The sequence below is a fragment of the Mesocricetus auratus genome, unplaced genomic scaffold, assembly GCF_017639785.1.
Source record: "Mesocricetus auratus isolate SY011 unplaced genomic scaffold, BCM_Maur_2.0 Super-Scaffold_100025, whole genome shotgun sequence".
NCBI classification, from domain to species: Eukaryota; Metazoa; Chordata; class Mammalia; order Rodentia; family Cricetidae; genus Mesocricetus; species Mesocricetus auratus.
In genome coordinates, this window is record NW_024429206.1 from 16272602 (window position 1) to 16288186 (window position 15585).

General features: G+C 53.8%; 1 protein-coding gene across 1 annotated transcript in view; it reads left to right on the plus strand.

Moving 5' to 3' along the window:
• Positions 1-15585, plus strand: part of Aacs (acetoacetyl-CoA synthetase) — a 42996-nt gene that overhangs the window by 14580 nt on the left and 12831 nt on the right. Inside the window, exons 5-8 of the mRNA XM_005080600.4 lie at positions 3883-3980; positions 10128-10242; positions 10314-10395; positions 14102-14249. Coding sequence (XP_005080657.1) covers positions 3883-3980; positions 10128-10242; positions 10314-10395; positions 14102-14249 — 443 coding nt within the window. The remainder of the gene's footprint in view (positions 1-3882; positions 3981-10127; positions 10243-10313; positions 10396-14101; positions 14250-15585) is intronic.

Genomic DNA, 15585 nt, shown 5'->3' on the forward strand with positions numbered 1-15585 from the left:
GTGGGTTAACAGATGCATGTGGGAGTTAGCACTGCTGTGGGGCAGTGTGGAAGAGGAAAGGGAGCCAGGCAGCGGACAGCCTGTGCAAAGGCCCTGTGGCCGGTGAGAGCAAGGCTTCTGCAGGAACGAAGGTGCTGTGACAGATGCCGGTGATCTGTCATGGCTTTTTCCACCTCTGTCCACCTCACCCTGAGTTGCTCAAGGCCGTATTCCTTCTTGGTGCCTTTCTGAACGCTTTTGACGACAAGGCAGGAAAAAGATGTCCAGAAGCCTAGTGCAGTAGGAGTGGGCAGAGGAAGTCTCTGGACTTGGGCCCAGGTGCTTGTTGGGGACTGATGTTCAGGAGGCACCCCGGAATCTGCAGGCCACCAGGCCTGGTGTCTCTCCTGAACGTTGATGCACCTGTTGTTCCCTCACACGGCATCAGATTTCCCGCTGAGAGCAGCTCAGCCACCTTTCCAGTTCTCCTCTGACCTTGATTTCCCAGCAGCAGGAAGGTCTGTGGGGAGCTGTCCTGCACCCAACAACTCCATTTAGTTAATGGCGGGAAGAGTGTGCCCAGGGAGAGCCACTCTTTCAGGGCGCAGTCCCTGGCCCACAGTTGGACAAGGCCACGGGCTAGGGCGATGATCTGAGTAGTTACGTGCCACTTCTGGCAGGGTATGCCTCTCCCTAGGGGACTAGCCGACAGCAGATGCCAGCTTATGTTTGCAGAGGGCGGGTCTGTGCCACAGCACAGAGAGCAGATCCAGGGCTGGCGCTCGAGCCCTCCAGCTGCTGCTTAGACAGTGGGCAGGACATGGAGTAAGCACAGCCTGTGCTGCTTGGTAGGGAAGGCCTGTTCCAGCTCACCCCACTCTGTCTCTTGGGTTCTGTGTTTCCCCATGCATCTGTCACACCAAGGTGCACAGACACCATCTCACTTAGGGGCCACCCTGGCAATGCTTTTGGCAGATTTCTCACCGATCTCCAACAGCAGCTTGACTTTTCTTTGTGAGCTCACGGCCTCTGATGTCATCTTTATGTTGTTTGTCTGCCCTGCATTCTCCAGGGACGGGCTGTGTGTCTGTCCCTGAAGATAGGCTCTGTTTCCGTTCTTGGCCTGACACATGCTGTGGAAGGCCAGGCACACAGCTGGCATCCAATACATGGCTGCTAGGTGAATGCCTGTGGGGACTGGGCCCGCAGTCAGTCGGCTGAGGTTTGCTTGCATTTGGAGGCGGCTCCTGTGATGTGGCCCAGGCTGGCCTGGAACTTGGCTCCTTGTGCCTATATCACTGCATGCAGCCCGTGCAGGCTTTGGAGCCTGAAGCCTTACTTTTCTTGTGTCCTTTTTGGCCATTTGAGTTGTTGCCTTTTGAAGTTGAGCAAAACAGTACTGAAGCCTCTTCTCTCTCTCTCTCTCTCTCTCTCTCTCTCTCTCTTAACTTCCTTTTTTTCTTTTTTAAAGATTTATTTATTATGTATGTATACAGTGTTCAGCCTGCATGTATGTCTGCACACCAGAAGAGGGCACCAGATCTTGTTATAGATGGTTGTGAACCACCATGTAGTTGCTGGGAATTGAACTCAGGACCTTTGGAAGAGTAGCCTATGCTCTTAACCTCTGAGCCATCTCTCCAGCCCCTTGTTTTTGATTTTTCTTTTTTTGAGACAGGTTTTCTCTGTGTAACTCTGGCTGTCCTGGAGCTCATCTTGTAGACCAGCCTGGCCTCGAACTCACAGAGATCTGCCTGCCTCTGCCTTCTGAGTGCTGGGATTAAAGGTGTGCGCCATCACTGTCCAGCTGCATCTTCTTATTCTTGTGTTTCTTCCCACCAGCTCGTTTCATGGTGCTGGATTGGAACTCAGGGCCGATGTTTGGCAAGGCTCCACCACTGAGCCATGAGCCAGCCCTCTTTTGCATTTTTTAAAGGATTTATTATGTATACAGTGTTCTGTCTGCATGCATGCCTGCAGGCCAGATGAGGGCATCAGATCTCATTATAGACGGTTGTGAACCAATTTGGGCGATGGGATGTGAACCCAGGTCCTCTGGAAGAGCAGTCATTGCTCTTAACCGCTGAACCATCTCTCCAGCCCCCGTCTTTTGCATTTTTATTATTATTTTTATTTATTTATTTATTGGTTTTTATGAGACAGGGTTTCTCTGTATTGTTTCGGAGGCTATCGGTTCAGCCCGGCCTCGAACTCACAGAGATCCGCCTGCCTCTGCCTCCCGAGTGCTGGGATTAAAGGCGTGTGCCACTACTACCTGGCCCTCTTTTGCATTTTTAAAAAGCTGTTTGCAGTAGCTATTTCTGAGAGAAGGTAACACAGTACCAGGGTGCCTGGGGACATTTGAGACCCGTCCTGGGGCTGGCTGTCCCTGGGGAGACTGTCTCAAGCAGCCAGGGCTCTTGCCCTGCCCTTGTATGGCTCTCAGTCAGCTTCCCCCTGCCCTGACCATAGTTCCACGTGAAGAGCAACCTAAGTATCAAATGGCACAGGTGCCTGCAGGGCTGAGGCGGTGCATTAAACTGTTCACAGATGTTTTCCTTGGCTTGTGATGCTGTGTGGCCCCCAAGGTAGACATAATGGATGGCTTAGGAGGAGGGCGGACTGCTTGTCATGTTAATAAGGAGTTGGCTGGACACTGTCGGCTGTGTTGTCCATGTCCTGTCGCGTGTCCCCTGTCATGTCCCTCCACCCCCACCCGGGAGTAAGTTCAGTCTCCTTTGGGTGACTGCAGTGACTCTTCAGTTCTGTTCACAAGCAAATGAACGCTTCTGCAGTGGGCTTGCCACCTGTCAGGCACGAGCGGACTCTTGTAGGGTGAGGGGACGGTGTTTGAGTCCTGCCAATGGACCATCAAGGACACACAAGCTTAGGGAGGCAGAGTACAAACTGTTGTGCCTCTCTGGAGAAGGTCATTACGGGGTCTCTGGTGGGCACGTGGCCATGGCCCTTCTCCCAAGGCCTGTGCTGAGTCCTTTCTCCCGGAGCGCTGGTCCTGTCTGCCTTGTTGAAGGTGGTCCTTCCAGCCACAGAGGTCCTCTGCCTCCCTGCGTGACGCCAACCTTCCTGGTGATGGGGCCTCTACTCATCCCGCCCCAAAGGTTCACACACAGCAACCTCTGTGCGTGTGCTCACCGGTCCTCACTCCACCCACCCATCTGCCAGACGCACATTTCTTAGGGTTGTGGAGCATGCTGAAACTCATTTGGCAAAGCAAAGATGAAGACGGGAGGTCCTTGCCCTCACCCGAGAACCTGCTATATTAAATAGGTGGTACACATATGGTCAGGCTGGCAAAGAACTCTGGAAGTGCCATTGTGTTTCTTTTTTTAAAACTTTATTTACTTTTATGTGCATTAGTGTTTTGCCTGCATATGTGTTTGCGTGAGGGTGTTAGATGTTAGAGTTACAGATGGTTGTGAGCTTCCATGTGGGTGCTGGGATTTGAACCCAGGTCCTCTGGAAGAGTAGTCATTGTGATTAACCGCTGAGCCATCTCTCCAGTGCGTAGCTTAAGGACAGATTCCCCGAAGAAGTGCCGTGTAAGAGCTGAAGGACAGGTGTGCACCGAGTGTGAGAGGCGGGTGCGTGTGTAGCTGTGCTCAAGTGCGGCAGTTAGTGCAAAGGCCCTGGGGAGGGAGAAGCTTGGAGCGCGTGCGCGGCTGAATGAAGTGAGCAGAGTGAGGGAGAAGAGCTGGGCAGGGTAGCGCTGCTTACGGAGGCCGTAGGGGTCCCTCTGGCTCAAGTGGAGAATGAGCTAGGGAGGCATGGTGCGTGGACATGCTGGCATGTCTGTTCCTCAGATGCTTGAGGCCTCTCGGGAAGCTTCTGGAAGACTGTTGCTTTGACTTCTCAACCCAAGGCTTTCTCCCCTCCCTCCCACAGGCTATCTACCCAACAGTGCCCATGCCGTGGAGGCCATGCTGGCCGCTGCCAGTATTGGAGCCATCTGGAGTTCCACCTCGCCAGACTTTGGTGTGAATGTGAGTTGGGGTCCTGTTGGAGGGTACCACTGGTGGGGTCAGCCCCTTGGAGCTTGTGGCTGAGCTGAGCTCTGACTGTCTCCCTGGGCAGCCATAAGAGGGAGGGGAAGGCTGTAAGGAGTTGGTTCTTGCCAGTGGTGCTGGAGATTGAGTCACACAGCCTCACACACCCAGAATGAACAGGGATCTGGTTTTGACTCATTTAGTTTAATTTTTTTCTTTTTAAAGACAAAGCCCTACTCTGTAGTTCAGACTGCCTTTGAGCTTGAGGCAATCCTCCTGCCTTCATGTTTCAAGTTCTAGGATTATAGGCATAAGCCACCTCACCTGACCTGGACCTTTATTATTATTATTATTTCTTTTTATTTTCTTTGCATTGGTGTTTTGCCTGCATGTATGTCTGTGTGAGGGTGGCAGATCTTGGAGTTACAGACAGTTAGCTGTCATGTGGGTGCTGGGAATTGAACCCAGGTCCTCTGGAAGAGCAGTCTGTGCTCTTAACCTCTGAGCTGTCTCTCCAGCCCTGGACCTTGTTTTTAAGTTTACTAACAAACTGGTTCTTGTTTCCTTCTTGCCTGCTGGTTCTCGCTTCTCAGTTAGCAGGTGGCGTGTGTGGTTATTAGGTGGTGTGTGCAGCAGTTATTGCTGGTTTGGTGTCACGATGTCACCTTGCCTTCTCTGCCTGGGACTTAGGGACTCTGAGGGTTTCCTGAATGTCTGTTCTGACCTTCTGAGCACCCGTGGTGCTCAGGGTGTGTCCTGTGTGGCCCACGCGGCTGAACTGAGGAAAGCCTGCTTTGACCACAGTCATCAGGTCAGTAGGGCCCTGGACTCAGGGACTCACAAGTGTCAGGAGGAGGTGTACCATAGGAGGACACGTGGCATTCATGCCACCGGCTCTCCTGGTGCCAGCTGCTTCTGACCTAGGCCCGGTCAGTTGATGTGGCCTGCAGCTGAGGGTTGGTCTGGGTGCTGGGCTGGTAGAGCGTGGACTGAGTTTGGGGTGTGCTCCCTGGCTCATTCTTCAGGGGTGAACGTATAAACTCACATCAACTTTAAGACATGTTCTCTTGACAAAGGCCTTAGAGGTCCCATCTCATCACCTCGGGAGGAGGAGTGCTGATTGCTTAGGTCCTCTCCCTTTGGTCCATGGCCCAGTGAGCTGAGGTGTCCCTTGCGTGTCCTTTTCCACTTCCTGTGCCCTTTCCCGCATAGAAACATCCCCAGGGCTGTCTGGGATCAGCAAGGATTGGCCTAGATTGAAACTCCACGGGTGCCTACCAGCCCCGGGGTCTACCGTGGGGTTTTATGAGCTAGTTAGTGTCCATGAAGTCCTCATGGGTGGTTCTAACAAGGTGGCCCTGGGTGCTGTTCAACTTGCGTCCCTCAGAAGGTGGCCAAGAGTAAGGAGGCAGATGACCTCCTGGTGAAAGGCTGCCCGCCTAAATCTAGAGCCTGGGATGTGGACCCTCAGTGCACCTGCGGGCTGAGAGGACAAGGAGGCCTGTGTGACTGGGACCCTCTTAACTGTGTCTCTTGTTCACTAGGAGGGATAGGGTACTTTGTCATCAGAACTGGGTGACCTGTGTGGGGGCTGTGGACCCGAGGCAGAGCCCCAGAATTGGCCTTCTGATGGTGGGGGTGGGGGTGTGCCCATTAGTGAACTGGAGTACCCTCCCCTGGGCAGATGTTACCCCCAGAGGCCTGTGATTCCGAAGGCCTGGCTTCCAGTGAGTGGCTTTCCTGGCTCTTTGTCTTGCACTCTGGAGTCACAGCTGCTGGCTGCTGGCTGGTGTGTAATGCTTGTTTGGTGTCGTGGACACTAGGGGGAAGCAGGGCCCTGCCACTGTGCCCTCCATCCTTCAGGGTCTTGGACGGGAGGAGGCTGCTGCTATTCTGTGCTTAGCCACTCAGCTTCAGACTCTAGGGAGAGTCTCTTTTCACTGTTCCTCTCCCCTGCCTTACACAGGAAGCAAGCCTGCAGCTGCCTGGCAGGGGACCTGGCAGCTATGGCCTGGGACAATAAATGGCATCTTCATGAAAGGCTTCAGGGGCCGCCCCTTTCTTGCCTGCTGGCCCCTGGCCTAGGGCCCTGCATCCTCTGGCAGGCCTGCTGTCTGCTCATCTCCACACCTGTTCCCTGGGAGCCGTGGCCTGGGACAGACCCGAACGCGTTGAAGCTGCTGCTCAGGCTGTGTCTACCCGACACTGACCACCCGTGTTCAGGGTAAAAACCAGCCGGGAGGGGTTTCTGGAGCAGGGAGCAGGTCCACTCCCCTGACATGCACCATGGTGCCCGGCTTTGGCCTGTCTCAGCCTACCTAGCACCGCTGCTCTGCTGTGCTCGGTGGAGCACACACGTGTGGGCATGTGGGCTGCCGCCCCACAGGAGGTGACCCGCCCAGTGCCGAACTTGCCCGGCACTTTGGGTTTTTCTGTTTGCTTCTGACCTGGTGGTGATTTTAGAGACATCAGGGAGGCCACCCTCTGAGACCCACGTGCTCAGGGCTCAGCCAACAGCCTGCTGCCCTCATTCTCGCTGTACACTTCAGCCGCTTGCATGTGTTGTGTGTGTAAGTAGGACAGTCACTGTCTTTACTCTGGGTGGCCGTCTGTGTGACTCAGCACTGGTTTCAATACCTGATTGGTTGCTAATCACTGGCTCAGGTCAGACCCATGGTGGCGGGGTGTTCATTGTAGCAGAAGGCAGTTGGCACAGCTTTAGGGAACATCAGCAGGCCTCCTGTTCCCTCACACGCTCTGAACTCTCTGCCTCACCTGCCTGGCCAGGGGAGCTTCAGCTGTGACTTACAGACTCTGATTTGAAAATGCCTCTTGTCTTTGCTGTCTGAGTACTAGTACCACGACTGAGGGTGTCTCTTCGATGTCTGACCTCAGGCCTTATCACCGAGACTGGGAGACCTCAGGCCTCTGCCCGCCGGGTCTTCCTTATGGCCAGCTGTAGATGGAGATGATCCTCTGAGATGAAGGCCCTGCCACCTGCTAACACCCTCCCAGGCTAGCTTCTCAGCTTCTCTGACCTTGGGCTTTCTAGCAGACTTGTTCTTCCTTCTGTTAGACACCACCCCTGGTCCGTGCCTGCCGGTGTGTCCCCTTCCAGGTGCTGATGTCATCTGTCCGGGGCTTCAGCACCCACTTCTGTCCTGCCGTCTATTCTGTGTGTTTTCTAGCAGGGCAGTCTGTCAGCTGGGAGCCCGGGTACCTCAGGGTCAGGCTGCAGTCCCAGTGGAGCCGCTGGGGCTTCTTGGCATGCTCTGCTCGGGCTTCTTGGCATGCTCTGCTCGAGGTTCTTGGAGTTCTTTTTTTTTTTTTTTCCGAGACAGGGTTTCTCTGTGACTTTGGAGGCTGTCCTGGAACTCGCTCTGTAGACCAGGCTGGCCTTGAACTCACAGAGATCCGCCTGCCTCTGCCTCCCGAGTGCTGGGATTAAAGGCATGTGCCACCAACGCCTGGCTTGCTCGAAGTTCTTAAGCCAGTCCTTCTTCTCAGTAACGTACCCCAATCCTGGTACCATGAGAGTCAACACAGGGCATGACTGTGACAAGCTTAGAGCATGCCTATAGATTGGGGGCTTCAACGTTGTTATGTGTTTTTACTGACAGCCATTTCCTTACCACCTAACCAAGGGCTCTCCATCCGTGTTCCTGTCTCAGTCACAGAGCAGGCCCAGAGTTCATGTGTTTGTGGGGTTGGACGCTTCCCATAGCAAAGACCAGGACAGGCCCCTGTGTCTGTGCTGCAGAGGTCCAGGGGTCCTGGAGTGTTGGGGTGAATGAGGCTGGAGGGAGACAGATGTAGGGAACCATTGTTACTACACCAGGTCCTGGGTGCTCACCACTCAAAAGCCAGTGTCAGGGAGGCAAGGGTTGGCGAGGACTGAGATTTATTCAAAGATGGAGAATGGAGAGGTCTGTCATTCCTGATGTCCTGTCCTGGGAGAGTCTTGGGTGCAAAAAGGACTTTCATACGGGGGAGGGAAGAGTGGATCAGTAAGACTGGGTCTTCATCACCCCAGGGGAGGCTCCCTTTCCCCTCTGTTCTGACCAGACCACCACAGTGGGGTCCAGTGAACCGCTGGGCCTGACAGCCCCTCACAGAGACTTCTCTTGTGAAGGCGAGACCTCATAGTGCTACACACATAGCTCACTGGTAGTCAGGTGGTGATGGTTCCTCAGTCAGAGGTGCTCTGAGGTGATAGCCACGCTTTGGACATGGCTTGCTGCACTGTGAGGGGCTGTGTGTGAATGACTTCCAGTCATGGCTCTCTTCTCAGTCAGGTTTGGCAAGAATTTTATTTTATTGGGGAAAACTAGGTTTTACTATTTTTTATATAGTGCTTTTATAAAAGTTAATAATTTTTACATTATACTAATCCACTAGTATAATTCTTTCCTTTTCATTTTAAATTGTACTCCCTGCCCCTCTAACAGGTTTCTCTGTGTAACAGCTCTGGCTGTCATGGAATTCACTCTGTAGACCAGGCTGGCCTCGTAAACTCAGAGATCCGCCTGCCTCTGCCTCCTGAGTGCTGAGATCATGGATGTGTGCACCACGCCCTGCCCTTAAGTTTTATTCTTATTTTTTGAAACAGCTGTGTATGTGTATGTTGCATCTGTGTGGCATGCGTGACACAACATGCATGCGGAGGTCAGAGGGCAACTTCGTGGAGTCAGTTCTGTCCTTTCCGGGATTGAACTCCAGCTGTCAGGCTAATACTGCTGGCTGAGCGCACCCTGAGCTTGAACTCATGAACTCCTGATCCTCCGTCTCGGTCTGAGTGCTGGGCTGACAGGCATGAGCAGCAGGGCCCTGCCTGCACCTTTCTTCTTTGAGATGTCTGCGTTGTGGACTCTCCTTTAGAACTGGAACCAGGAGCAACAACACCAGAAGTTGATTCTCTGAGGCTGTTCAGTCTTGTTCATATTTTGGGAGAGCGGGGACCCACGTGGGTTCCTGGCAAGTGCCCGGCCGGCCCATGGGAGGTGGAGTGACCCCACTGTGCCTAGGCTCTGCCCTGTCCATCAGTGTGGGATTGGGAAAATGACAGCATTGAGGTAAGCTAAGTCCGGAACCGTTAGCTTCACAATGTTCAGGCCTTAGGGTGCTTCAGAGCTCCAGGTGGACAGGCAGGGGCAGATTGCCAGGCTGAGGGGATGCTGCTGTAGTCAGTGTGTGTGGGGGGGGTGGGCACCTTGAGCTGTGTCACCCCCCCCCCCCCCCCCTTTGATTCCTGCTGAGCCAGCTCCTCTCCCTGCTGAGAGTCACCCAGGGAGGTCTGGAAACACTGAGCACTGGAGCAGCTAATTAGTCACATTTAGGGCCCTAATTAACCTAATGGTCCCTCTGCAGGTGGCTGGGCCTGCAGCCAGGTGGGGAGTGGGGACCCTGTCTGTTCTGTGTGGTATCACTGTAGATGTCCTCTGAGCAGCTGCTGGCAGAAGCACCGAAGGCCGAGGTGTGGAGCCTTCCCCTGCCTTCCTGGCCTTGCTAGCAGTGATGATGGCCTCCTGGGCATCCTGGATGGGGTAGAGGCTGAGGAAGTCTAAGATGCTGTCCCCTGCATCTCTGGCCTTGCTAACAGTGATGATGGCTGGTGCTTTGGTCTGTTCCCCTTGGGGGCGGTGCAGGGGTCCCATGGCTGTGGGTACGGAAGGTAGAAAAGGGCTACCCTTTCTGGGCTGTGGATTCCCTGTGTGGTGCACAGTTCTGTGGGTAAGCCTGCTCCTCCAACCAGGGCTTCCTGAGCAGCGTGGATACTTACAGGAGAATGAGAACACTTGCAGGAGGATGCAGGTTCCTCTTTCATCGAGGTTTCACAAAACCTTGCACCCTTCTGCAAGGCATACATTTGTGGAGGGCAGTGGTGAGAAGCCAGCTGTGGAGTGAGGGCCCTCTGCTGGGGCAGTGGGAGCATTTTCTGTTTTAGGTCATGTTTCCGAGTCTTTGGGCTTTTTTAACATTGAGGCCTTCCTTGGCGTAGCCATGACTTCCTGGATGTAGCTGGAGTTTGCATGGACAGCCTGTATTGGCTGCAAGCACCGAGGACAAGTGGCATTGCTCAGCACTGACACTGACATTGTCCCTACTGCATTTATGGTTTCCGATGACCCATCCTCTCCTTTTCAGGGTGTCCTGGACCGGTTTTCTCAAATTCAGCCAAAACTTATCTTCTCAGTGGAGGCTGTTGTCTACAATGGCAAGGAGCATGGGCACCTGGAGAAGCTGCAGCGAGTTGTGAAAGGTACTCGGGGTCCTGCCCTGGGCGCATGCGCAGACGACAGCTGGGCCTGACCTTGTCCGCCCCTCCTTTAGGACTTCCTGACCTGCAGAGAGTGGTGCTGATCCCCTATGTCTTCCCAAGGGAGAAGATAGATATTTCCAAGATCCCCAACAGGTGAGGAGCCTCCACTCTCCAGACTAGGTCCGTGTATCTGAGGTGGGGAAGCCATTAGCGGAAACCCTCATTGGGGTGTGGAGCGTGGGAGGCCCCCATACTGAATCTCTCCAGACCAGACAGCGATGAGATGGCAGGAACGGTCAGCTTCCTTCCTGTCTTACGGTGGTCCGGGAAGGCACCAGGACCGCCTTCCTGGATTGGGCAGAGCAGGCTGGTGTTACATACGTTGTGTGCACAGGCATGCTCACCTGTGTGACCCATGCGGCACACGCAGGTTTGTACTTACATGTGAATGCTATGTAGATGGACATGGATGTGCATAGTGTGTGCGGCTAACCTGAATCCGTGGTTCCTTATCTGTGGGTAAGACTGACTACAGGTGGGAAACATTTGGGAAACACCTGCATCTGTCCTGAGCATGTGCAGACTTTATTAGGGCCACTGTTTACACAGCATTTCTATTGTGTGTCCTCCAGAGGTGACTTAAGGCTGGGAGCATGTCCTTTTGCTCTGCGTCATCCCCGCCTCTCCCAGATTTCCTCTATGTTAGCTTTGGAGCCCATCCTGCTGGCACTTTCTCTGTAGAGCAGACTGTGCCTCCCAAGTGTGGGATTAGAAAAGGTGTGTGCCACCACCGTCCAGCACTGCCCCCTTTTGCAGATGGGTCAGGGATCTGCAGATTTTAATCCTAAGGGGTTCTTGAACCTTCATACCCCAGGACACTGGGAAACAATGTTATTTGTTCCTGGCTGCCGCTGACCTTTTCTTTCCTTTCCCTCTCCCTCCCCTCCCCTCCCCTCCCCTCCCCTCCGTCTCCGTCTCCATCCCCCCCACTCTCTCTTTTGAGGCAGGGTTTCTCTGTGAAACAGCCCTGGCTGTCCTGGAACTCGCTCTTGTAGACCAGGCTGGCCTCGAACTCACAGAGATCTGCCTGCCTCTGCCTCCTGAGTGCTGGGATTAAAGGCGTGTGCCACCACCGCCCGGTCCCTTTGCTTTTCTGACATAGGTAATTTGTCAGTGGGCTTGGCCAAGGGTGTCTGTCTTTGTTGTGGTCCCTTTGATCTTCTGGGGACACTTGAAGGGATCTGGTTACCTTTGTAGGGATCTTTTCCTCAGCCTTAGCTCATGCTATTGGCAGGTTCTCCCCACCTCCCAGGCTAAAATCTGAGGCTGCGAGGAGGGGCGGTGGGGACATGGCAGCCCTCCCCAACCCCTACCCTGTGACCACTGTGAGGAGAGGGTCAAGACAGGCAGCGGACAAGTGACATTGGGCTCCCTGATTTTTGAGGGTGCTGTCTGGAGCCCTGAAGGATGTGAAGCGTGTGTTCTGACCTCCACAGGTGCGGTCTGCTTCAGAGGATGAGACATACTTGTGGGTGGGGACTGCTGGCTGCTAGGACACAGCCTGTCCACCCATCAGGAGGGAACGGAAGTACTTGGGAGCTGCAAGCTGCCTGGCTGCTTCTCTGTGAGGTCTGGGGTGGTTGCCTGTGTTAGAAATAAGTCAGGGTGCAAAGAAACGCTCCACCCCAAGTGTCCCGATGAGGCAAACTTTACTTTTGATGTAGAGGGTGTGTGCCGGAAGCTCAGGTGGTGTCTGTCCTCCCCCCCACTGGCTGGGTTCTGACCTCACAGTCTCATTGGATTTACTAGCCTGGAAAGTTCTGGTGCACAGGAAATAGAGGAGGAAGGGAGGAATGCCATTGCTCAAGGAGAAAAGGGTTACTGCCCTAGGTCACCAATACAGTAGGAGTCTGGGTAAACAAAGGTTTTAGTGGGTGGGTGGGTATTAAAATACTTGCATGATTTGAATTCTTTGTACCAAACACGTGTTTTATAATATTTGATAGACAAGATTCATGCTTGATATTTCTTGCACTCCTGGCTGGCCTTGAGGTCTGTCCTTCACAGGGCACTTGCTACCTGGGAAGAATACGGAGGGCAAAGTGCAGTGTGGCAAGAAAGACCTGGCCGTAAGAGTCTGGAGAGATGGCTCAGTGGTTAAGAGCACTGACTGCTCTGCCAGAGGTCCTGAGTTCAACTCCCAGCACCCACATGGTGGTTCCTGGCCATTTATAGTGGGATCTGATGCCTCTTCTGGCATATATGTGCAGAGCATTCATAAATCTTTAAAAGAAAGAGTCTCCCGTTGGAGTTCTGATCCCAGCTGACTGTTACCCCATGTCAGCAATTCACCTGTCTGTGTTCTTGCTGTCCTTTACGTGCCGATGGTACACCCCTCTGAATTAAACAGGTCAGTGCTGGGACACTTCATAGTTAGCTATGGGTGACAGTGTGTCCCTGTGAGGGCCAGTGGGTTCTGTCCCTGGAAGCCACCCATGACCATAGCTGTGTATGAGTCCACTGTGAGCCCACCCAGGTATTTGCTCCTCTGGACCCAGGCAGCTTGCTGACCTAACTTACAGCCGAATGGAGGAGATCTGGTCTTATTCATGTAACCGTAGGTTTAGCCCTGGTGTGTCTGAGGAGGCCACGGTGCAGAGGCGAGGAGGAAAGCCAGGGACTTTGTCTCTCAGTAACCGATGTAAAGTGAGGTGGTCAGGAGAGCCCCATCCACCGCTTGGTCTTTCTGTATAACGCTGAGCCGTCTGTCCCCTCACACGACCCCAGACACCAGCCGCTGCCATTGTTTTCTTAAGATTGCTGGCTGTCACAGATAAACCCGAACAGTGAGCTGCTGGTCCTGAGAGCACACGCAGGGCAGAGCCTCCCCTGGTCTTCTCATTTTTAGGAGAGAAACAAAAGCAATGGTTATTTACTGTGATTTATGGCGCCTTTGAAAGAAAGGGCTTTTCTCTGTGGGAAGTGTCCATTAGACCGGCACTTCACAGAACAGGGCTTCAGAGGAGGGGTATGTGGGTGCGGCTGTCAGAACCATGTTGGATATCTTTTTAAAAAGCTGTTCCCTGTCCCTGGTCTCTGAGGCATGTCTTCTCATGCCAGGCGGGGTGGGTTTCAGTGTCATTAGCCTGGGCAAATTGCTGTGTTTAATGACATCCCACCTCCTTGCTTGGAAGAGAGAGTTTGATTTGTCAGAAAATGGAGACCTGCTGTTCCCGTTTGTTCTGTGGCTTCTGGTGGCTGTGGGTTGATGCAGGGCAGAACTTAGCAGCGTGGGTTAGATGTATTTATTCCAGGTCAGATATTTACACACGGCTGCTGGAGGCCCCAGGAAGTAATAGATGGGGGTGATACATACTTGCTTGTGGTGGCTTTGGGCCAGTTATCTTGCGTTCCTCTGTGCCCTTCTGCCCGTCCCAGGCTGCTCATCGGGAGGTGCAGTGTGAACAAGGAAGTGGACTGGTCCACGCTACTCCTGGGGTCCATGGACAATGGATAGGCTCGCTGTGAGCTAGGCTCCCTCAAGTGTACAGGGAATTGTCTGGCAGGGAGGGGTTGTCTCTAAAGAGCCAACCCTTGGTGCAAGAAACGCTGGCACCTAGTCTTCGTGTTCAATGACTTCCCTTTAGCCACCTTCAATTTGGGAGTCTGACCCTTCCTTTCCCCAGGCACAGGGCTTCTTCCATACTCAGGCAGCATCCGTGGATACCAGCCGAGTCAGTGCTCCAGGCCCTCACGGTAGATGAGGAGGGATCTTGGGCCGCATCTCTCTGGGGGCAGAATCAGCAGGCCTCTTCTGGCATTCTGGAATGCTCACTGTTGGTTTCTCATTTCCTGTCAGTGTGTTCCTGGATGACTTCCTGGCAAGCGGGACGGGCGCGCAGGCGCCTCAACTAGAGTTCGAACAGCTGCCTTGTAGCCACCCTCTGTTCATCATGTTCTCCTCGGGCACGACAGGAGCACCCAAGTGCATGGTGCACTCTGCTGGGGTAGGTGGCTTTCCTATGATGTTTTTATTGCTTATTCTGTATATGGTGTTCTGCCTGCAGGTATGCCTGCAGGACAGAAGGGGGCACCAGATCCCATTACAGATGGTTGTGAGCCACCATGTGGCTGTTGGGAAATGAACTCAGGACCTCTGGAAGAGCAGCCAGTGCCCTTAACCACTGAGCCATCACTCCAGTCCTCCTATGCTGGTCTTAACAGTCATCAGAGAAGTCTGTTCTGCAGAGTCCCCAAGGGACTGCTTTTCTCTGAGTGGCATGCTTCCAGGAGACTCGGAACTGGCCCAGGGCAATGGAGCATTGCCTTCTTGGCTGTGATAGGCTACAGGTGGTGTAGAGCACACTGTAGTCTGAGGAGGAGGCACTCTGTGAGCCAGCCACCTTGCCTCTGCAGGTCGTGGGCCCACGGGATCGTGAGTCCAGAGAGTTCAGAAGGCAAACAGGAAAGAGGACAGTGTGTCAGCCCATCAGGCTTGCAAGGGTGTGACTTCAGGGGACTCACTGCCTATGGTGTGTGTGTGGAGTCCAGCAGGAGCCGGGTGGCCCGTGAGGTCTACTGTATGCTGTGGTCCTAGACACTCGCAAGCCACTAGGTTATGCTAAAAGCGATTCACCGATAGCCTCCTATGCTGTGAGACTGGAGGCTCACGGGCGGGACACCCGCTTTTTGGGGGCAGGGCCTGAAGACCGAGTGTTCGGAGGTTGGCTTCTCCCACGGCCTCACTCCTTGCCTGGTCAGTGGCCTTCTCGTGTCCTCTCGTGAGCTACCCAGGCCTTAGTCTGCTTTCTTTTCTATGACACTGGTGGGCCTGGGCCATGGACCAGGGCATACGAGTTACCACTCTTTCTGATTGGTGCCTTAGGAAGGACAGATAGGAGGAGTCATGTTTTCTCTGTCTTCACCCTGCCTGCCCTGTGTCTCCAGGGAGCTGACTAAGTGTCTTGCCTGGTTTTGAGAGTCTTCTCCCCTCTTTTGTTTTTATTGTTATTTGAGACAAGGTCTGACTGTGTGGCCCAGGCTGGCCTTGAACATGGCAATCCTTGTGCCTCAGCCTGTGAACACTGGCATCGCTGGCATATGTTACTGTGCACTGTGCATGGTAGGGAGTTCTCTGCCTTGAAAATAGGTGAGCACAGATTGGGGGAGAGGAGAGCGTTGCCCTGGTGTGCAGGGTCAGAGGTCATCACTGGCTTGTTGCTAGGCTTCCTACATCCATGGGAGTGTCTTAGAAAGCGGTGTCCTAGTCCTTCCTTTAACTTAGTCAGGGCGAGGGCTGTGGCTCAGCGGTGAGGCATCTGCCCAGCATGTGTGTACCCTGGG